At 38.1% G+C, this 23,944-nt stretch overlaps 1 protein-coding gene across 1 annotated transcript in view; it reads left to right on the top strand.

The window, feature by feature from the left end:
* The window catches only part of SPAG16 (sperm associated antigen 16), an 891,247-nt gene that overhangs the window by 133,942 nt on the left and 733,361 nt on the right, over positions 1 to 23,944 (top strand). Inside the window, exon 10 of the mRNA XM_046644878.1 lies at positions 1,181 to 1,308. Coding sequence (XP_046500834.1) covers positions 1,181 to 1,308 — 128 coding nt within the window. The remainder of the gene's footprint in view (positions 1 to 1,180; positions 1,309 to 23,944) is intronic.

Genomic DNA, 23,944 nt, shown 5'->3' with positions numbered 1-23,944 from the left:
GTTAATCAAAAAAATACTTCATTTAGGGAAAACTAGCTTTATTATTTTCCAGCCCTGAGGCTACATTAAAAATCCATTGTAATGTAACCTCCTGAGGGCAAGATGTTTCATCTGCCTTGTTCATTGGTGGATTTCCCATGCCTAGAATAGTGTTGGGATGAAGCAACACTTATAAATATTTTTGAATAAATGAATGAATGCACAAACAAATGATATGCCTCCCTCTCTAATGGCTATTCTATTTCTTTAATTAATTAATTAATTGATTAATTTTTATTGAGGTAACTTTGGTTTATAATATATAAATTTCAAATGTATACTGTTATTTTCGACTTCTGTGTAGACTACATCATGTCCCTGTCAAAAAAAGGTCCAGTTTCCATCCGTCACCGTAAACATGTCCCCCTGTACCCCTTTCACTCTCCTCCCACCTTAAAGCATTAAGTGTAAGGAGACTGATTACTTTCTTTTCTTGTAGAGTTGAGCAATTAATCTATCCTTCATTAAGCATTAATTAAGTTCCCCTTCATACTATGTCTTCTTTCCACTGAAGAGAGACTACTTTCTCATGGACTGAAAATGATCTTTGAGAGTTTGCTTGTTGGGGAGGGAGGTGACCAATACATGGCAGATGTGAATTTTAGCGTATATGAGATTTAAAATGATTATGACAGAAATCTTTTACGTTCAGTAAGTGCCTTTAAATTACCCCTGTGTCCTCAGATTTAAAGAGGAAAACTAATTAATCAATTAGCAATGTTATTATCTTGCTACCCAATGAAAGTGTTTTTAGTCCACCACTTATGGAGAACAAAAGGAGTATAAGAATACTCACAGATTTTGCTGACATTACTGTTGGGGATGAAAAATGACAGTTGACGAGCAATGTAAGACAACGCTATATTGTGCTTCATCGTAATTCAATAAGGGGATGTCTTCACCTAATTTTTACCATGTACCATGCAGTTTAGACTCATGCAAATAGATAGAGCCTTATTTAAAATTTTATCTTGTTTGCATATTTTCTCAAAACTAAAATAGTAAATGAAGGACTTAAGGTAAGTCCTGAGGGAATGTAATGGTAATGTTTATGTTGTAATTTAATAGTAAATAACACGACACCCATCAGTACAGTGATTTGGCTATTTTACAGAGAGCTCTTGCCTTATTTTTTCTCTAGGACTCCGAATTTCCCACAGATATGATGCCAAATCCAAACCTGTATTTATGTAAGGAAAATATTGGTCCAGCAAAATTTGACTACAAGCTGAATGACATATTTAGACTTCATGAGCTTCCAGTGAGCTGGTAGGATTCTTGACGTTTTATTAATGCCTTGGAGATTTTACTGTCATGTCTAAATGGTGGTGCTTTTGTAGCCAATCATGGTCGAAGTAGTGTGCTCTTAGCCTGTTTGCAAACGGCCACTCATTCAACAGTGATAGCATCCATTTACAGCTGCTGCAAGAATCTTAAAACTAATTGGTTTAGGCACTTGGTGGCAGTACAGACTATGTGCACCATTGTGCATTTTGATTGTAGAGCTTTCAGTTCAGGCTTAAAATAAGCACAAATCACTTGTGGAGAGGTTTGTAGGATTTATTTTAAAGGTAAGAGGTCAGCAACTACGCATTTCATTTGATGATTTTACTTACAATTTTAGCTATGTGTGTTTTTTCCTCATTAACAAATCATTTATTTTGTTTGTTTTGAGGATCATAGTTTCATAAACCATAACACATCAACTTAAACACAAAGTTTATTACTTAGTATTTATTAAAATGCATTATTTTATGAATATACATATTTATATTCATAGGAAACATCTTAAATCTTGTAAAATTTATGCTATTATTATTCAGAGTTTTTGAGAGAAATATTTCTGTGGGAAATCTGTAAGTATACATTCTATCAATCATACAGTTCTGTGGTACATTACAATTTTAGTAAGTGGTCAGCTTTCATAGACAATCAGGGATCTATCATTTTGATTATCGTTTAGGTAAGTAATATTATTTTCTTGCATTTGTTCATATAATCCCAAGTTTATGTCCTTGATCTTCCAGAAATCTAAAATTTGTACAAAAATGTGTGGCAAACATTATATAATTGCCCTATTATACTTAATGAGGACAAAATGTCTCAGAATAAGAAGTTCACCAATTCTGATAGCTTACATGCATTTACCTGTGCTGTTTTTTTTTTTTTTATTTGCAAAGTTTCCTCTGCTCTGGTGACCATAAGTCTAATTTACTTTCTAAACCCTAATTGTTTGATTATTTCCATGTAGCAAGATCATTGTCTATGGTACCCTGCTTAAGAGCACAGTAGATACGATCTTATCTGCTGTGACCAAAACCAAGGTTAATGAGTTGAAAGGTCTGTTGGTAAAGGGAACCATAAAAATGATGCATTCATACTGCAAGTATTCTATTTTGACTAAAAATAGTGCATTTGCATTCACGTGCCAGTCTTTTGATGTAAGGCCATGGCTTTCTCTTTGATTAAGTGACTATTGATTGGAATTCTACACCATATTTCTTGCATAAGCTATACCAATAATTCATCATTTACAATTTCAATTTGGTGATTTCCTTAATCTGAAACAAGAACTTCAGATACTCAGAAGATGATCTCTTCACCTTTGCATGGCGTTAATTTAATTTTCATTGACAGCAATTCTCCTTATCACACTCATATTTCCCCACCTTGATTAATCTTTGATTACTTTACAACAGCAAACCCAACTGGCTTATAAGGAGGGCTGGGAGCAAACTGCTTTGATTCTTGGTACTCATGGACCTTAGCTGGGAGCAGCCTGTGCTGGTCTCCTTGGGCGTGGTCTGAGAGCTCTGGGCCATCGGCGTGCAGTGAGACAGCTAGTGGGCTTTACAGAGAGAATGGGAAATGTTAGTCAATCCAACAATTAAGTGGAGGTTAAGGTAAAATCTTCTATTAAAGAAAATGTGGGGGCCAGCGCGGTGGTGTAGGGGTTAAGTTTATATGCTCCGCTTTAGCGGCCCAGGGTTCACGGGTTCAGATCCTGGGCACAGACCTACACACTGCCCATCAAGCCATGCTGTGGTGGCACCCCACATACATGATAGAGGAAGATTAGCACAGATGTTAAGCTCAGCAACAATCTTCCTCAAGCAAAAAGAAGATTGGCAATGGATGTTAGCTCAGAGCCAATCTTGCTCACCAAAAAAAAGAGAAAATTTAGAGAAGAGAAAGAGGGAAACATTTAATTCTTCTTCTTCTTCTTTTTTTTGAGGAAGATTAGCCCTGAGCTAACATCTGCCACCAATCCTCCTCTTTTGGCTTAGGAAGACTGGCCCTGAGCTAACATCCATGCCCATCTTCCTCTACTTTATATGTGGGACACCTGCCACAGCATGGCTGGACAAGCCATGCCATGTCTGCACCCCGGATCCGAACTGGCAAACCCTGGGCTACTGAATCAGAACGTGCTAACTGGACCACTGTGCCACCAGGCCAGCCCCCACGTTTAAGTCTTAATCAAAGACAAAGTGTGGATTTTAGCTTAATTTATTTGCAGCATTTGGAAATACAGCTGCCCTATTAACAACTACTGCAACCCAGGGAATAATTTCTCTCCCACAATCTTCACTAGTTAGCCCATTAGGAGAGAAGACTCTGGCATCGTGAGTTAGGAAGTAAAAAAAATGAATCACTAGTAGAAAGAATAGTCACTCGTCTTCTAGAGTAACACACATCAAAGGAAGATGAAGCCCTGACTTGAGACAGGTCGTTTACCTGGGCTTTTGCTGCCCATCTCCTTCATTTCCAGTTTGTTTCAGTTTCTGCTTCCTTTGCCACTGTTTTTTCTTTGTCATGTGCTTGTTTCTCTCTCACCTATTTTGTTCTACTTCTTTCTCTATACTCTCGTTCTATACTACCAGCCCTTAACTAGCCATTATATAAAATTCAATTGTAAGTTTTTAGTGTTTCTCAAGTAATTTTATATTCTCTATTCTTAATTTTAAAATCAAATCGCCCATGACGATGACTTTATTTATTTGTTTATTTTTTGTCAGTTGCCATCAGTGGAAATAAAGTTCTTCTGTAGTATATAGTTTCCTTAACTTCATCAATATGACAATAATAATAATGAAAATGATAATGAAAAAATATAAATAAAAACAGTAAACTACATTTTACTAAGCTTCTATAAAAGCCGGGATTCAGCTGTTTTACACATACTTTTACTTTTGTATTTCTGTGAGGCAGATATTAATTTCCCCATTTCTCTCCTTCTTTCTCTCTGTCTGTCTTTCTCTCTGTTTCTCTCTCTCTCTCTCTCTCTCACACACACAGATACGTACACACAAATGAGGCTCAGAGATTTTGAGACTCATAAAGAAAGAATTTGTATCAGGTCTGGTTAACTCAATAGCAAACTACAGGGGCCAGCCGCAGTGGCGCAGCAGTTAAGTTCACACATTCCGCTTTGGTGGCCTAGGGTTCACTGGTTCAGATCCCGGATGCAGACATGGCACCGCTTGGCAAGCCATGCTGTGGTAGGCGTCCCACATATAAAGTAGAGGAAGATGGCCACAGATGTTAGCTCAGGGCCAGTCTTCCTTAGCAAAAAGAGGAGGATTGGAAGCAGATGTTAGCTCAAGACTAATCTTCCTCAAAAAAAAAAAAGAGCAAACTATGAAATAGTGAAAAAGCCACACATTATTTTAAAGAAAAATACTGAGAGAATAGTTTCTACTTTTACAATTGCGCATACAATTTTGCCAGCAACCTACAACTATATGGCCTATGAGTTTGGCCAAAATCCTTTTTTATCCCTGACAAGCAGGGCCTAGGTTCTTTAACTTTAAATATTAAAATAATTAATTAGATTGTGTTTAAGTGCAGAATTTGTTAATTATATGTTCTTTCCCTGGAAAAACAGATTTATTAAAATGTATTTTTTACTACATTTTTCTAACAAGGTCATCATAAAATAAAAGCATATTAATTTCGGATAATTTAAAATTTCTTAATGTCTTACTAATTTTCATTTTTATAGACAGCAATTCCATAGGTCAAAGAACCAGAAGGATTTTAAATTGAATTAGTTAAGAGAGTTTTTAAGTTCAGATTTAGGTAGATGTTTTTCTCCTACTGTTTTTTCTTTGTTTTTCTGAGGATGATTTGTCCTGAGCTAACGTCCGTGCCAGTCTTCCTCTGTTTTGTATGTTAGTCACTGCTACAGCACAGCTGCTGACGAGTGGTGTAGGTCGGCACCCAGGAACCAAACCTGGGCCACCGAAGTAGAGAGCTGAGCTTAACCACTAGGCCACGGGGCCAGCCTCACCTTTTCCTACTTTTACAAGATGGTTCCCATCAACCTAGAAAATGTCCTCCAGTAACTCCCATTGGCTAAAAAATATATATATTTTTTCTTGACCAGATCACTCCCCACCAGACCTATGCTGTTTTCTCAGAAGCCGTTCTGCCTTCTTTTCACTAAGAAGCTTGGCAGAAATGCTGCCTGAGCTAACAGCTCCACTTGCTCTCCCCATTCTCCTCTCCAGTGGAGTTCCCTTCCTTTACTCTGCTCTGAAACTACTCTTGTCAGTCATTACCTGCTGCTTCTGGGCCCACCACCAGGGCTGTCGTATCTGTTCTCACTTTCCTCACCTCTCCGCTGCAGTCAGTGCAACCCAGCACCCCTGCTTTTCCCTTCTGACTCCCAGGCGTCCTGCTCAGCGGGCTGCTCCTCTTCACCAGACTTCTGATTGATTGACGCCAGCTCCCTAACCCCGGCCAGCTTCATCTTCTCACTATCTCCACTTGCTCAGGTGGCCTCTGCCACTCCCAGGCTTTAAATATGCTCCATATGTTGATAATACCCATGGGGATGTCCCTACCATTAGCATCTCCCCTGCACTTGAATATCTAATAGGCTTCTCCAAATTTTCATGTCCAGAAAGAACTCTTTTTTTCCAGCTAGAAAACCTGTTCTTCTAATCTTCCTCATTTTTACAAAAGCAAAATGTGAACTTAGGTGAATTTACTCAAGCTGAAAGCCGAAGAGTCGTTTGCATTCCTCATTCTCGCGCTCCGCGGTTCCCACTGGTAGATCTGCCAGTAAGTCTGACGGTCTCTTCCCTCAGAATATATTTACATTTTTCCATCTCTCACACTATCACCAAAGCCTACTAATTCACCCTACCACACCCCATAATAACTCACTCACTTCACAATAGCCAGACAGGCCTTTTAAAAATGTAAATCAGATCATAAGATTCCCTGCTTTAAAAACAACGTCTTTCTCTTGTTTTAAAATAAAATCTAGTCTTCTTACAGGGGCCTGCCGGGCTCTGCAGGTTGAGTGTCTTGCTTACCTCCTTGGCCACGTGTTCACCTGTGTTGCCTACCCAGTACCATCAGCTCCCCAGGCTTCTCACTATTCTGCAAACATGTCACCCTTATTCCTGCCCCCAGGGCCTTACACTAGCTCTGTTCGCTACTTGTGTTGTTACTGCTCCAATTTTTGCATGTTTGGCTTATTCTTATCTCTAATATCTCAACTCAAATGTCACCTCCTTAGAGAGGCCCTCCCTGAAAAATGAATATTTTACTCCTCACTTCTCCAGTCACTCTCATGCCCATCATTCTACTTTATTTCTGTCCTGCTTCTCAGTAGTCATACAGCATAAATTTTAAAGTATTTTATAAAAATTTAAAAAAGAACATGAAATGTTAGTGTTTTTCCGATTTATGTGTGGCAGAGACTGGCTAGATGCTCATCAATCCAGTTTCCTCTTCCCTGGGCCCATGGGAAGACTCTATCTCCTGTGTTCTGAAGTGAGCTAAGCTGTGTGACTAACTGTTTCGAAAGCCAGTTGTACCATTTTCAGGCCCAACCCCTGAGACTTCCATTGGAATTCTCTGATTTCTCCATCTTCATCCTCATAGCTGAAATCACAGGACTTCACAAGGGATGAGCCGCATGCTAGAAGGAGCATGGATCCCTGAGTCACGTGTTGCTCAGAGTTCCCTGACTTTCATCAACCGTTGCCTGAGGTACTGCTCTAATTGTCCTGACTAGTGCACTATATTTTTGTGAAAATAGATGAGTTAGGTTATATGAGACGAGTGAAGTTTTTTTAAAAAAAGAAAGACTGAAGGTACTTTCACATTTACTCATTCATTCAACAATAATTTATTGAGCGCTGGTCAGGCACTATTTTGGGCAATTGACTAAATACAGAGAAATCTGTTCCCAGGGAGCTTACATTTGTTGCAGGGAACAGGTAATAAACCAATGATGAGTACAAATATGCCATAGTATGTTTGTTGACGTAAATGCTGTAGAGAATCATAAAGCAGGACGGAGGGAGATGGAGGGCAGCGTGGCTTCATGTTTAGAGGGAGCAGGCAGGAGTGTTCTGAGAAGACAACATGTAATGACAACCTGATGTAGGGGAGACAATGAGACATGCAGAGAACTCAAGAAGAAAATTAGAGTCAGAGGAAACAGCGAACGCAAAGCCCTTGGGGTGGGAGCATGTCCAAACTGTTCCAACAAGGAGTCCAGTGTAAGGAGAGTGAACTTGGAGAAGAGAAGAAAATAAAGTTCATAGGGACCAACGAGGGTGTGACTTAGGGCCTTATAGATCACAGGAAATTTGAATTTTATTCTGAGAATACTGGAAAGCTATTAGAGGATTTTGAGAAGAAATGTGCTACCTGATTTACACGATTGCTCTGACTGGTGGGTGGAAACTAGGCTGTTGTAGGGGCTACGGGTCGATGTGGACAGGACCCCTAGAGTGAGCTGTGAGCGCAGTTCACATCTGTGTTTGCTGCCTGGCAAGAGGTTAGGTTCATATCAGTACGCTTCCATGTGCTTCCACAGAAGCAGACACCAGAAATAAAGAAAAAATGACTAAGTAGCTTTTAATGCAAAAAATGGGCATTATAAAAATGTGATTTTTTTACCAAGGGTCAATATAAAGCTTATTGTTTTGCTGTAAATTATATGTTTTCAAGAAACCACTAGTTATATTTAAAATTAAATATTGAATCCTTTTTATAACTATAAATTAAACTAGTATTTTACTATGTATATTTATAACAAGCTTAAATTATATTGGAACTTTTTTCATGTTTGTATACCCCAAGCAAGCAACATATTAGAGCACAGTATATATTTATTTAAATTTTGAATTATCAAAGGGAAGGAACATACAGTTTCTTGAAGCTTCAAACAAATTCTCCTTAGGAGGATAATAATTACATGCAAATAAAAATATTTGTAATCATTTATAAGCAGTGTGCAGAATAATTTAAAACCTTTTCTATAATATAAAGATATATTCTGCTGGTTTTGTAGTTTACTATCAGAGTACTAAGGTATTCAGTTAGCTTCCATTAAATAATGGTAATATTTATGCCATTAACTTTTAAGAAGGAAGAGGTACATGAATTTACAGTAAATGTAAACATACATTTTAATGACCTGTTTATCTTTTTGGGTGTGTTCCATGAATAAATACATCATCTAACTAGGAGATTAGATTTTCAATTTATTTCAGATTGTCTTTAGTGCCCTTGCGTGTATCTGTCTTCAACTTTAAACTAAGTTTGTTTAGACACTTTGGGTTTGTTGAACAACTGTCATCTTCCAGAAGGTGCTCTGATTTGTTTTCTGGCCCAACGTACAGCTAAAATTATGGAAAGGCCTTTGCATTGGTCACAGATGATGCACAGAGCGTTTTCAATTCCAGTGTTTCATAGACTCGGAGAGAGACCAACAGTTGCCCTTCTGGGGCTATAACACTTTTTCATTCTGTTGTAATTATCTAGATCTATAGTCATAACCACAGTGACCTACAAGAAGGCATTGTTGGACCTGTTATAATTATATACAGAAATTATGTGTAGTGCCAACAATGCATAAAAATCCAACCTATTAACTGAGGTGGGTGAAAATGAAACTCTGCTAGTCTCCCTTAGGACACAGTTTCAGTTTTTGGAAAAAAAAAAAACAAAACGAGTCATTCAGTTTTTTCATAAAACTTTTTCTGGAATATATTATTATGATAAGGCAAGTCGAATTTCCATGGAATGAAAATGCAGAATAATATTCCAGTAAATATGGAAACTGTCTCTTACTCCACTTTCTTGCTTAGCTGCATACTGGTATTTCCCATTAGCTGCTGTGTAATAGAAAGGGCAGTGGAGGTTAAAAGAAAAGGTTAATCTTTGTAATGCAGAATGTCAGAGAGATGGTGTAGGACAAGTCCCAATATGCTTCTTTTTCTCTTTAACAATTTATTTAGTATTTCAAACTACATTATATTCACACATATACTCATAATTCAGCTTAAATAATTAAAGGTGGCAAGACTTGACCAAGTACAACTAATCAATGATTCCAGCCATGTCTGCCATTACTTGGTTGGGTGCCTCACCTAACCTTGCCGAGCCCTTGTTTTTAACCCATGGTAAAGTCGATGCTTGTGGAATGGTATCATAATTTATCTTTTTTCTTGCTGTTTGCAATTATATGGTGAATGTGTTGTAAACATCAGGGCTTGTTCTGATAGATTTAAACCTTAAATCAATTTTGGCAATTTTTTATTTAACCATGACTAGAATGATGTTGTCATGTTCGTTTTCTTTCTTTTTTTTTCATATCAATAGTGTTTTATAATCTAAGTGTAGGTAATAAAATTTTTTTATTAGACTTATACACCCAACACACATAACAACATTTGTGCTCTGAATTTGACTTTAATTTCAAAGTTACTGACATTGTCCCCAGGCAGTAATTATTAACTCAGAGTGCTCTGCAAAACAGGACATTACAACCGGCATGTCTCGTGAGCACCGCAAACTTAGAGACTCAAAGCCAATCCACTCCTTCCAACATCCCCTCCTCTCTACTCTCACCTTCCTCTTTCTCCCAGTTTAGTTAGTGTCATTATCATCCACATATGCACTTAAGAGGATCTGTGAATCTTGAGGCCTGCTTCTCACTCACATTCGCATTCAGTCAATCACTGAAGTCTCTTCACTGAATCAGTGAATACTCTATGAAGTGTATTCCATATCCAAATTGAGCTATGCAACCATTCACTTCTGTCAAAGTCCATCATCTGTCACTTAGTTTCTTCCAGCACCTTCCTACTAGTCTCCCTGCCTGGAATTGCTCCTCCAAATCAAACTTATCTTCTCTACTGCCATTATAGTAATCTTTCTAAAATGGTCTGATATCTTATTTCTGCTTTCAAATCTTTGATAATATTTCAAACCCTCCTTCATACTTGGCTCTTCTGAATCTAGTTCCAACATATTTTTCTAGCTTTATTGTACGCCTTGCCTCTTGCCTCCCTACCACTATGCTCTAGACTCAGTGAAATCTTTTCACATTCTCTCATCTTGGCTCATGTTCCTTTTTGTTTGTCTGTTTTTTGTTTTTTAGGTAAGGAAGATTGGCCCTGAGCTAACATCTGTTGCCAATATTCTCTTTGTTTCTTTTCCTCCCCAAAGCCCCAGTACATAGTTTATATCCTAGTTATAAGTCATTCTAGTTCTTCTATGTGGGATGCTACTAGAGCATGGCCTGTTGAGCAGTGTGTAGGTCCTTACCTAGGATCTGAACCCATGAACCCTGGGCTGCCAAAGCAGACTGTGCAAAGTTAACCACCACTCGGCCACAGGGCTGGCCCCGGCCCATGTTCCTTTGACTGGAATGCATTTACGTCCTTTTTCTATTTGCAGATACTCAAGGAATCCAAAGAAATCCCCATCTTTAAACCAAACCTCTTTTCTCTTCCCTTGGTACTAGATACATAGTATAAGGGCACATAGAACAGGTCCTTTTGAATCCCAATGATTTATTTATATGTCTGTGTCTCCTAACCCCTCAGCAAGGACTCTTGAGGGGGTAGAGCGTGTCTCATTATGAGGGGCCCCTTACATATAGGAGGTGCCTAGTATGTGTTGAAGGAATGAGTGCATGGATTGAGTGAAAATATGTGCAGTCATAGTTCTATAGTCAAATTTAAGAAATATATTACCCACTTATAATCTAGGTATCACCTGATGTCACTCTTTCCTTAAATTTAATTTGACTTGAATGTCCAGTGATTTCTGTGAACGTCTGTGATCTAATTTTCCTACTCACAGTCATAGCCATCAGCGGCATACTCTGTGCAAATAGGGTAGCTATAAGCACTACTCTCACAGAAACTAGAGTTCCTTCTGTCATGCACTCGAGGCCCAGTTCTCTCACATCTGGCAGGAAGTATAATAGAGGCCCCTTTAATATCACCTGCCTTATTTGCTTGACTTTCTAGGTTCATTACTCTTACTCATCTGTATCCTCAATGGTTAGTCCCCTATTCTCATGTATAACCTTCTCCTCCAACTTCCCAGCCATCTTATTTTTTTAAGTATTGCTAACATGCTCACCGATTCCTGACTCTTCTTTTCACTCACCCGTTTGGCCTCCTTGGTTTGTTTCAGAATTCTGACAGCTGAGTAGCTTTTAACCCTGACCATGGTGACCTGGAACCTGGCTTTCACTCAGTTGTCTCCGAGATCTATGCCTTACCTGTCCAACATGATTTCCTTGGCAACTATATTCCAGATTGTTCTCCATTGAGTGAGGATATACCTCACAAATCTGAAGAAGGCTTTTATGGAGAAATTCAAAACAAATAAAAATTTAGAATATATTGCCTTTCTGGAATGAATCCATGAACTTAGGGCTTTTCAATTGATAAAGAATATGTGAGAAGGAAAATAAGACATTCTAGGTACCTTTGACATATGAATATCATGGATATGGGGCAGGGGATAGTAAAACAAAGTCAAAATCTCCTCCTTTTCCCAATTAGATCATCCTAATGAGGAAGGGCATTGATGGTCAAGAAAAGGACATGATTGGATCACATTGCTAAAACCTGGAGCTATATGTGAGAGAAGAAGTGGTCTTAAATTGCGACAAACACACCTTTTCCCCTTGATTTTCTTCATTCATTCAATAAATTGTATATTAAATTCCTACCATGTGGCAGACCCTGTTCTAAACATTGGGAATAAGATGCTGAGAGAGAGAGAGAGAGAGAGAGAGAGAGATTGATTAATTGATTGATTTCAGTGTTTCCATTTATCATTGCAGTAGTAATACCTAGAGACTCAATTATTGACTGTGGGCCTGAAAGAAATGGATGGAAGAGCATTGATGTTATTTTAGACCATAGAGTACAGATATCTTGCAGGGTAGAGGGCAAAAGAAGCCCAGCTGTCAAACTGGGAAGAGAGCTTAAATAGTTTGCATTTACCCGGAGTGTTCTTTCTGAGCCTTTTCTCAGAATAAGGTGATGGATGTCTGAATAAGGATGTAGGCCTCCTAGTTTCCAAACATCTCTAGCTCCAGGTCACATTGGAGCACCGTCTGGAAGGAGGGAAGTATGTTTAAACGGTGTCCGTCAAGAGTGATGAGAATATAGTTTATGGTATAGAATGTAAGCTTTTCCTACAAAAGTACATGGGTAATTCTGGGGGAGGAGGAGAAACTTAAAAAAGTAATCATAAATTTCTGATCACATTATGAAGTTCTAGAGGAAACTTCTCAAAGTTGTGGTACTTGCAACAGTTCTTGCAGCTGCCATTGCCACCATGTAGGTTTTATAATTTCCGTTCTATTATATGGAACCAGACTAATATCAAAGATTTCTAAAGTGGCCTAACAAACTGGTGATAAATTAAGCATCACTTACTTTGATTTACTAATAATGTCGAACATTTCTTAAGCTGAAAATATTAACTGCATGAGAAATTGTGACCTAGGAATAGAAAGAAATTACATGTATTTGCTTTACATTTATGCTTAAGGAAATCCAAATGGCCAACACATCACTTGCTGAAAAAAAAGTTACCTCTATTTCTAAAATTTTCTATCTTTCTTCCTAATATTTTCTTCTGTAAAACATTGTAAGGAACTGCCATAAGAATGCCAGAAATTTTCTTCATAGGAAGCTGAATGTTGTGTCTTAAGATCTGTTCTACTTATTTAAAGAGAATGTTTGAGGAATGACCCTATCACAATTTCTTGGTGATAATTTTGAGAACTTATTTTTTCTTTTGGGGAAAGTGTACTGCAGAACCTTTAAATCTAGTTGTCTAGTACAGACACAGCATATAATTCTTCCTTTTGAGCTCAGTAAAGAATACACATTTATTTGTAATGCTTTTGTAGATTTGGAAATAGACATTGGGCTGTTATACTGAATCTTATTCTACGAAGCAAATTTTACTGATTTTAATCTTTGTTATCTTGACATTTATCTATTTTTCTTTTTGGAACAGAAGCCAGTAAGAGAGAAATTCTGAAAATTGTTAATTTACAGATTTAGGTACTGGGTTAGTCCAAATGAAATGAGGTCTTAGACCATTAACCAAAATGATTAAGAATTACTTGAATTTGTTTTTGTTAGCCTGGGTATTTCCAAAGCGATTTTTTCATTTAAGTAGTGGCTTTTACCCCGGAGTAGTACATAGTCAGTAAAATCTTTTTTTCCATTTCAGGTTTTACCTTTTATACAAAGAGCCACACTTAAGAATTTATTTTTTATTCGTTTACCCTACCACAAAGTTATTTAGCTGAAATTCTAAACTTTGAAATAATAGGCTAAATAAAATAGTGGTTTATGAACTAGTTTATTAGTCTCTCTTTACTGTAGTGATCGGCTAACATTTGTCCTTAAATCTTGGATGATACTGATACAACAGTAATCACAATGAACATTTATTGAAAAGCTGAGCCATCACAGTGTTAAAGGCTTCTCACATATTGTCTCATTTAATCTTTATTAAAAATTCTTTAATATGGTATATTATTTACCTATTTTACAGAGGAGCAATCTGAGATTTTGGAATGTTTGGTACCTTACTCTTCATTGATTCTTTTGTGTTTGCTTCATCTGTATTCCCAATTAATGTGAATTTTTTAAATTAAAAATCATCCATCGAGGGGAACAGTATAGGTTATCAGCTGATTACAAATGCTGGTGCTAGCAGTCCTGTGTATAAGTTGTGGTTCTACTACATACTAACCCTGTGAACGTGGGCAGTTAGTTAACCTACTTATCTCTTCCTTTGCATTAGATCTATCGCAGCCCAGGACAAGTTATTTAACCTCTATTTACCTCTATTCTGAAATAAGAATTATTATACCTACCCCATAGGGCTGTTATAATGTCTAAGTGAATTAATATTTGTAAATAACCTAGCACATTATAAATACTTAATGTTTATTTAATAATTAATAACTTAAAGTTCTAAGAAGAATGGCTAAATTATATCACTTCTATTAGGAAATGACTGCAGATAAAATATTTCATAATTTTCAGTAAGAAGTATTTTATATTTCAAGATGGCAGAGTTTTCAGTGTGGAATTTAGTCGCATGAGATTTAAAACTTAAAAAGAAATGTTTTTAGATTGTGCTACCTCAGAAGTTTAAATTAAAGAATTAAGGAATGTCATGCTCTTATCCAAACCTAGAGGGAAAAAAGAAAAATGTATCAGTATATGCTACATTGTCAAAATTATTTAAAGTAGTTAAAACGTACATTTAAGACAGTAAAGTAAAATAAAATAAATTAATTAGCTGAGAAAAAAACATGACAAAGGAAGAATAAAACTTGGAATGACAGTTTATTATACAAAATCTCTACCAATTGATAATAACCATTTGCTTGGGACAGACTACCGTTTTGACTTGATGCTTTCAGCAGTCACTCATTTAAACAAAAAAGGCTACCACCTTTACATTCTCACCTTTAGAATCTCAGGAAAGAGACATTGTGTGGGAAATTCAGCTTTTGTCTTTAAGAGATAGCTTAGCCCTTTTTTAAGCATCTGCTCCCATAGCAGGAGCTTGCCCCGGAGCCAAACCTGTTTCCTCCATTTTGGGGAGGATGCCACCCAGCCTGTCTAACTGGACCCTGATTGCATTACTTCGTTCTCCAAGACCTTCAGAGTGCCCATCGTCCACACGAAAAAAACTTTAAACTCCTTAACAAGGTTCCCAAGACCTTTTCTTATCTGATTCTTGCTCACCTCTTCAACTCTATGTCCATACACTCTACAATCCAGATGTTTCAGTAGCCACACCTCTTCAAGTCTCAGTGGCTTAAACCAAAAGCACTAGATTATTTCTCAGGATTCTGTGGGTTGATTTGGCTCAGCCACGTGGCACTGTTTATGAGGCTCAGCGGAGCCCACTCACTCAGCTGCACTCAGCTGATGGATGTAAATGTCAGGAAGACTTACTAAGATGTTTGATGTCTCAGTCTTCTCCCAGGCGTCTCCCCCTCTCCATGTGATATCTCCTTCTATAGGATTTCTTCACATTTCCCGTCTCTCTCCTTCTCTCTCTCTATCACCTTCTTTCCTCACCTTCTCTCTCTCTCTCTTCCTCTCTCCAGTGGGATTTCCTGGATTGCCTTACAGTGTGGTAGATGTTGTGGGGTCGGTGAGCCGAGGGTCAAAAGAAAGATTTCTTAGACTCTTAAGATCTGTCAGTAGTGCTCTTTTATTTAGAGAATAGTGTGGAAAGGCATGGGGACAGGACCCATCGGCAGTCAGAGCTTCTGCTGCCCCCGCTGGCATGGTGACAGGACCTATGGGCAGGCAGAGCTGATGCGTGGGGACAGGACCCACGGGCGGTCAGAGCTCCTGCTGCTGCTGCATGGGGACAGGACCCATGGGCAGTCAGAGCTCCTGCTGCTGCTGCATGGGGACAGGACCCATGGGCAGTCAGAGCTCCTGCTGCTGCCGCTTCTGCTGCCCCCGCTGGCATGGGGACAGGGCCAATGGGCAGGCAGAGCAGCTGCTGCTGCCCCCGCTGGTATGGGGACAGGACCCATGGGCAGGCAGAGCTGGTGCGTGGGGACAGGACCCACAGGCGGTCAGAGCTCCTGCTGCTGCTGCATGGGCACAGGTCCCATGGGCAGTCAGAGCTCCTGCTGCTGCTGCATGGGGACAGGACCCATGGACAGTCAGAGCTCCTGCTGCTGCTGCATGGGCACAGGTCCCATGGGCAGTCAGAGCTCCTGCTGCTGCTGCATGGGGACAGGACCCATGGGCAGTCAGAGCTCCTGCTGCTGCCGCTTCTGCTGCCCCCGCTGGCATGGGGACAGGGCCCATGGGCAGGCAGAGCTGGTGCGTGGGGACAGGACCCACGGGCAGTCAGAGCTCCTGCTGCTGCCCCGAGTTGAGGGTTAGGGCTAATTTAATAAGGCATGGGTACGTGACTTATTTTTACTGGAGAAAAGAAAAGATGATGTAAAAAGTCATTAAATGATTTCAGTGCAGATGGGGTCTCGTTATTGTGCGGTCATATAACTTTAGATACGAATCTGGCCATATAGATCGGCATGTAGGTGAGGATGCCCTGGGCTTCTCTCCCTGGGGCGATCCTAATTCATACCATAAGAAAAAGTCCACTGGGTCGTATAGTTTGGCATGTAGGCCAGGTCACCTTGGGCTTCTCTAGCTGGGGCAGCCTTAATCCACATCACTAGATGCCTTCTAAAAGTTAGGAAGCAGAAGTTGCTACTCCTCTTTTACCTGCAAGGTCTGGAGCCTGCAAGGCCCAGAGTGGTTGTTTTTGTTGCATTCTATTGGTGCCAGTCACAGGCCAGCCAAGACTCAAGGCAAGAGAAATAGGCACCTTTGATGGGGGGGTGGCATGTGCATACAGTGAGAGAAGGAATTTTTGGACTATTTTTGGATGTTATTGAGGGAGATCAGAATTTGCCACCTCAAGACGTGTCTCAGGCATGAGGTTTATTTTTGGCTGGTTATTTTTTAAAAAATTGCAGACAGGAGAGATGCTCTGAAAACCAAGTGGGAGTTACCCTTTGTAAGAGACATTTACATGTGTAAGGGAAATCTCCATCTGTAAAGGTGTGTCCCTCTCTGTACCAGGTAGAAGGGGGAATGACCTTATCTCTAGAAACTCTTATCAATGCAGATGGCAAGGATTTAAATCTGCATAATACCCTTACTCTTGTTTACTGTGTTTTTCTGGTTATCCCCCATAACTGACTCCCCCTACTCCCATCATCCCCCTTTGTCTTTAGCTAAAAATACTATTTAAGGTGGCAACCTCAGCCATTTTGGTGAGTTACCCAGTTTTCCTGGGTTTCTCCCATGTATACATGTTATAAAGCTTTGTTTGACTTTCTCCTGTTATTTTGTCTCATGTCTTTTTAATTTGTAGATGAGTCAGAAGGACCTAAAATGGGTAGAGGAATTCTCTTGCTCCCCTACGTTATCTACCCCACCAACCATGCTGATTTTAATTAACTACATTCATTTCCTGAACATATCCTTTGTCTTGCTTGCCCGTGCTGTATAATTGTATACAATTGCATAATAACTTATATTCTTGGTTAACATGCCATTCAAGAAGACCTTCCTTAACCCACTAAGTTTAGATTACCTTCCCCTCCCATGGAATTCCAAAGAGTAGTCATCATTTTTTATCAAAGCGAATATTGCAGTGACCTACTTACACGTCTAAATATCTGAATCTCCCACTGTCTATCAGCTTCTTTGGGAAAAGGACCAGGCCTTCTTTTACCATAGTATCCTAGTGATGTGGGCTCGGCTAGCCAAGGAGTCAAAAGAAAGATTTCTTGGACTCTCAAGGTCTAGTAGTAGCATTCCTTTATTCAGACAATAGCATGGAGTAGCATGGGGGCAGGACCCATGTGTAGTGAGTTATCTCTTTAAAAGACAAAAGAAAGATCATGAAAAAAAGTCATTAAAATGGTATCAGTGCAGGTGGGGTCTGGTAATTGGGTGGTCCTATAACTTTGGATAGGAATCAGGTGGGATCATGTCAGGTCATCCTATGTTTCCTGGAGGATGATATAGATTGGTATGTAGGGCAGGACACCTTGGATTTCTCTCTGTGGGGCAGCCTTGATGCTCATCATTCATGCATAATATAGCTTATGACACATAGTTGGCACTTAAAACATAGTTGTTAGATGAATGAAAGAATAAATGAATGAATTCCTAGAAAAAGGAGAGTCTGCAGGTTTTCTGGCCTGGTCACATGCACTAGAGATGGGCCAAGTATGGAAGATTTTTAAAGACTCTTCTTACAAAGATATGAATTAGCCACTTTCTCAACCTTAGACATTTTTTCCCTAATCACACCCCATGCCTCATGAACTTTAATAGCACAGATGTACTATATATCTGCCTATGGCCTTTAGAGGTCCATAAATCATTTTAATATCTAGTATTTTTCACCTTCCTCGATGAACCAATTTTTGCCTCCTTGGGAGGGAGTGATAGTGCCCTCATTGAGAATGCATGAGTTAGGCAATGGATAAAGATATTTCAGTGTTGATTCCTTCAAAAAAGAAGAGGTTTTGTGGGGGGGGGGGGGTTGTTTTTTTGCTGAGGAAGATTTGCCCTGAGCTAAAATCTGTTGCCAATCTTCCTTTTTTTTTTTTTTTTTGCTTGAGGAAGATTAACCCTGAGCTAATATCTGTGCCCATCTTCCTCTATTTTGTATGTGGGTCACTTCCACAGCATGGCTGACAAGTGGTGTAGGTCCCTGCCTGGGATCTGAACCCGTGAACCTGGCCACAGAAGTGGAGGACACCAAAATTAACCACTACTCCACGGGACTGGCCCCAAGTGTTCGGGTTTTGCTCTTTGGCAAAACCTTCTCTATATACCTCACCATCTTATTTTCACAATGGTTCCTTTTAGGTCTCTTCATTACGCATATAAAAAATGTCATGTTGACATATTACCTTAAAATGTACTAAAAGGCACTACGTTGGGAGAATGTTTGACAATGAGGTGACCATTCTTGTTGGTCCTTACCATTCCTCACCTCCTCAGGTCTGGTTCAGTCCACAATGGCTCCTAAACATTCTGAGGCAAGGTTGGCTCTTTCTCTTTGGAGAAGCTTTCATGAAAAGGTTGAGGACCCACTCACAGAAGCCATAGGAATGTTGCAGGAAGGCTGAAGGGCAAAGGCTCCAATTTCCCTTGTTTGGAGGAGATTTTCCTGTAGGTTAGTGATGCTCTTAAAAATAAATCGTACAATAAGAACAATTTTGTGGCAAGGAATAAAGCAAAATTTTTCTTTTTTTGAGGAAGATTAGCCCTGAGCTAACTGCTGCCAATCCTCCTCTTTTTGCTGAGGAAGCCTGGCCCTGAGCTAACATCCATGCCTATCTTCCTCTACTTTATATGTGGGACGCCTGCCACAGCATGGCTTTTTGCCAAGTGGTAGCCATGTCTGCACCCGGGATCCGAAACAGTGAATCCCAGGCTGCCAAGAAGCGGAATGTGTGAACTTAGCTGCTGTGCCACCGGGCCGGCCCCATAAAGTGAAATTTTTAAATGAAAGTGAAATATTAAAATCTAGACGTTTAAGAGGTTAAAAATTAAATAAATTAAAATATGGTAATGGAAACATGAAACATCTTTAAATTCCAATCAAGGAAAAATTTTAAGAAATAAAGATGAGAATTATTAAAATAAAATAAATCAATAGATTAAAAACCTAAAAGAAGAAGCCAGAAAATAGAAAAGTTAAACTAGAAAGTTAAAAATAAGAATTGTTTTCAGTGTAAAAATGAAGACAATTCGAGCTATTTTCTTTATATGCCTTAGAAACAAAAACATATGTTAGGAAAAAGTAAAGAAGACTAGGTCGAAATAGGGAGACTAAAGATAAGCTAGTTGAAATTCAAAAAAGGAGTAATTTAAAACAACCAGCACAAATCAGAATAATTGGAAATATTTTTAAAAAATGGCGAGCTGCTGCTGGGTGATAAAATTGTGCATTCTGTAAAGATGTAAGAAAACAATGTTAAAAAATGGGAGAAAATGGAGAGCGTATGAAAACTCAGAGATATAGGCCAGTGAGGTTGAGTCCTGGTTGAACGTTCCTGCGGAGATGTTCAGAGATGCGCAGCTCTGTAAGAGCCTCTGAGCAAACCAACCTTTCACTTTTACGTTGTCCTTGTGCCCACCGACCAGTGAGACACAGACTTGCCCATGTTGGCAAAAATTCAGGCCCTTTGGACGTGTCCTCAGTAATGTGCTCCCTGTCCTGTAACCTTTGCCCTCGTACTTGCTCCACAGCCTAGATAAATACTTCCATTCAAGGAAGAGCATTTAAACGCTGACATGCGTTCCAAATATCATTTGTATCATCGACGTTTCAGAATTCATTCCTGTTTATAGCAGCAAATGTTGTGTATAAACACATGCAGATCTTTCTACTTGACAACCATGACCTTTAATTTCACCTGGACTGTACAGATTGTATATAATGGAGATTCAGATTAAAGAGTGTGTTATAGAAATAGAAAAGAGGTATCAGTTTCAAATATACAGTGTCAAAACTACTAGCTGCACTTGAAATGCAGTTTATGTGTGAACAACATGTGTTATTTTCATAGTTATCCATCTAGCTACCAGCTAGCTATTCTAGTTTCTTTTTGTACTTTTGTAGTTATTTGGAGATATTGAGTAAAATTCTGCTATATGGTATCCTGATCATGTCACTCTACAGGACTATACTGTACAAATATATTTTATTGGCCTTTCTTGTATTTCAAAAGGTTGTATAGTCAGAATATTGGTATTGAAAATATAGATTTGACAACAATATTGTAAAACATACAGTAGTTCTTATTTGTTTACCATGAAGGAGTTAATGATAATGACAGTTTTTAACTGCAGGAGAAATTAATAAGTATTACATAATTACATGCAACTTTTGGCAAATTTGTAAGTTTACAGATGATGTTTACTTAGGCGTATTATTTTTTCAAAAATTAAAATACTTTTATTCTTTTGTTTTCTTATTGCAAGAATGATACATGCTCCCCCTTGATCCACCCCTCAAACAGATAAACACCCTTAACACGTGAGGTAACTATTATCCTTTCAGAAATCCTTTCAAAGCCCTGTCTCCTTTCCTCTCTCATCCCTCCATCCCCAGTTAGGATCACATTATAAAGACTGTTCTGAAACTTGCTTTGTGCAGTTAAGACATTGTGGATACCCTTCTGTTACTTATTCCATCCTGGTTTATATGTCTGATTAATATTAATACATCAATCTATAATGATTCATTTAATCCTTTTATAAATAGCACAGCTGTAATTATAAATTACATAGATCTTTGTGTACTTATCTGTTTAATTTGAATTTCTTTCTTATTAATGACATTTTGCAGCTTTCTTATTTGAATAAGATATTTATGAATGCAATATATTTCTGGGGTCAAATTATCTTATAGAATTAAACTACAATCTATTTTTACAAATTTCTCTTTAATACTCAGGCTTAATTTAAAGAAATAAGGATATGATACAAAAGACTAGTTAGTTCTGGATGCAATAATAATATTTTTATTTTTATACATTTTATAGAAACACTTTATTTTTTTAGCCATTGACTTGTAGTAAGCTTATTTTCTTCTTTCACTAGAATACATTTTGGAGTAAATATTGGAACATTCACCTTTATAAAAATATATGCACCATATAAATTTCATAATTCTAGGATATACCATGTATAAATCCTTTCACTTAATAAATTTTATCCCAAATGTATGAGGATTACATTTTCATAACCTTAAAGTAGAAATACATTACTTCCTACCTAATTTACTCCTATGCCTTTTTCACATATGGACCCGTTGATCTCCCAGCAAGGTCAGTCAAACTCGTGGTGATTAGAAACCCTTCCCTGATCTTACCTCCCACCCTCTTCTCAGCTCTTTCTGCACTTGGGCTCATTAAGTAACTTTCCTGATGGCCGTTTTGGAGACTATTTATCACCTGAGCCATGCTGAGATCCCATCTGCTACCAGTATAGGTTGGGACGCTTTATGTTGAGAGTGACTGAAAATACAACATAAATTGAGATGAGATGTAGTGACCTGAGACAGGGCCTCCATTCCCTATGAATATATCTTTAAGACGTCCTTTACCTGCTAACCTAGACCTGGAAGTATAGCTACACTTGTTGGGGCCCATCTTTGATTTCTGGTGCTATTTGACTCGAGCTTGGGTTAATCATTGGACAGTATGACTTGCTCTCTCCACTGAATCTCTATTGCAATCTGCTTAGGCTCTAACCTGTGTGATTCTAGAAAGCAAGTCTTATTTCAGCTCTGACCATGTTTTATTCCTTCATTTTTCTCTAAGTAAACAGCCTTGATTTAATAATGCACTGTAGGAGACAACAATTTTAGATAAAAAGTAGATCACTCATTTGGCCAGAGCAAGATCTTTAGGTAAAACAAACAATTTACACTTTAAGCTTACTAAATGGGAACAGTATCCATCACATTGTGTGCTTTTCTCTGGTAGTTTAAATGATAAGAAAAAGTAATAATAATTAGAAGTCCCATCACCTTTAACAGACACTGATGTCGATATTTTCTATAAATATTTCTGGGAGGAGTAGACCAAAGTAATTTACCACATCATAAACATGTTTCATAAATATCTCTGAGAGATTCACTATGACTTCTTAAACTTTTGTTTGAAATCTTTAGTTCAATTAGAAACAATCAAGGTCAAAAACAGAGAAGAAAAAGAAATGAACAGTTTCATCAAGGATATAGATGATAATTTTCCCTTTAATGGTCTATGGAGTTTTCTGTTGGGTTATAACTTAAAAGGCATTCAACAGAATTTGAGTGTACAATGGATTGAAATAACAAGCATATTTTAGCTATAGATGATACAACTGTACCCTTATTCCTAGAAAAAGTACATGCTGTTTGTTATATTATCCTCTCTAAAACCTCAAAATGGTTTGGTGGTGGTCATGGAAGACAAAGTTTGGGTAGAGGTGGTCAATGTGATGCACATGAGTTGTAGATGTCTGTTAGACAGCAAATAGATATGAATATGGAATTTAGCGGTGAGCCTAGGCTGATGAGTAAAAAATGATTCATCTTCATATACGGAACAAGAAGCCATAGGGATGGAGAAATGACTGAGGGAAAGAGTGAAAAGAGTAGAAGACCTTGAAAATCGGCTTGAATTATTCATTTAATTAGGATAGTGAAAATGAGTTTGAAAGAAGAAAGCAAAAGAATAGGCAATGATAGGAGTGAATTCAGAAAGCAATATGTCATGGAAAACTATGGAAGACTTGGTCAACAATCTTGAATGCCACTGAGAGGTTGTCAATGTGGTCTAAACAATGCCTGTAATATTATTACAATCACTTTAAATTTTACTGAGTCATGTTTTCATAGAAATAGCAGCAAAATGGAATTGGGCTTGGTTGTTTAGTGAATTGGAAATGAAAAAATGGATACAATGAGCACAGTTATTTCTAAAATATTTCCTCAGAGGAGGTATAAAAATAGAAGATAGTGAAAAAGCTAGAGGGGGAATGGTGTTGGATGAAGTTCTTGTTTGACTATTTGATAGGAGAAATTTGAGTGTAAAGTTTATGAGAGGAATAGGTAGAAGGATGCTAATAATATACAGACCTTGTGGAAATGAATAAAGAAGCATCATCTCCATGGAAAGAGGTAAAAGATCTACTCATCTCTTGAATAAGAAAAACTGCAAATAGCCAAGTAGGAAATGAGCATGTACTTAATGTAAGAAATGCAAACTAGAATATTCTAGAATTATTTTTAATAATTGATAGTGTAATAGTCTCATATTGTGTTTGTGTTTTAATTTGTTCAACTCTTCTGATGGGATGATTTGACAACTTTTACATGTATGCAATATATGGCCTATCAGACAGGTACAAGAACCTGTAAAGTTATTCTTTGAGAAAGATATTAGGCAAAATAAAATGTGAGAAGCAAGATTACTTATTTGTAGAAATCACCTAAAATATTATCTAAGAGTTCAAAATATTTAAGCCAAATC

Source organism: Equus quagga, chromosome 17 (assembly GCF_021613505.1).
Source record: "Equus quagga isolate Etosha38 chromosome 17, UCLA_HA_Equagga_1.0, whole genome shotgun sequence".
NCBI classification, from domain to species: Eukaryota; Metazoa; Chordata; class Mammalia; order Perissodactyla; family Equidae; genus Equus; species Equus quagga.
Note: the sequence above shows the minus strand (reverse complement) of the source record. Positions and strands in the feature narration are given on the sequence as shown.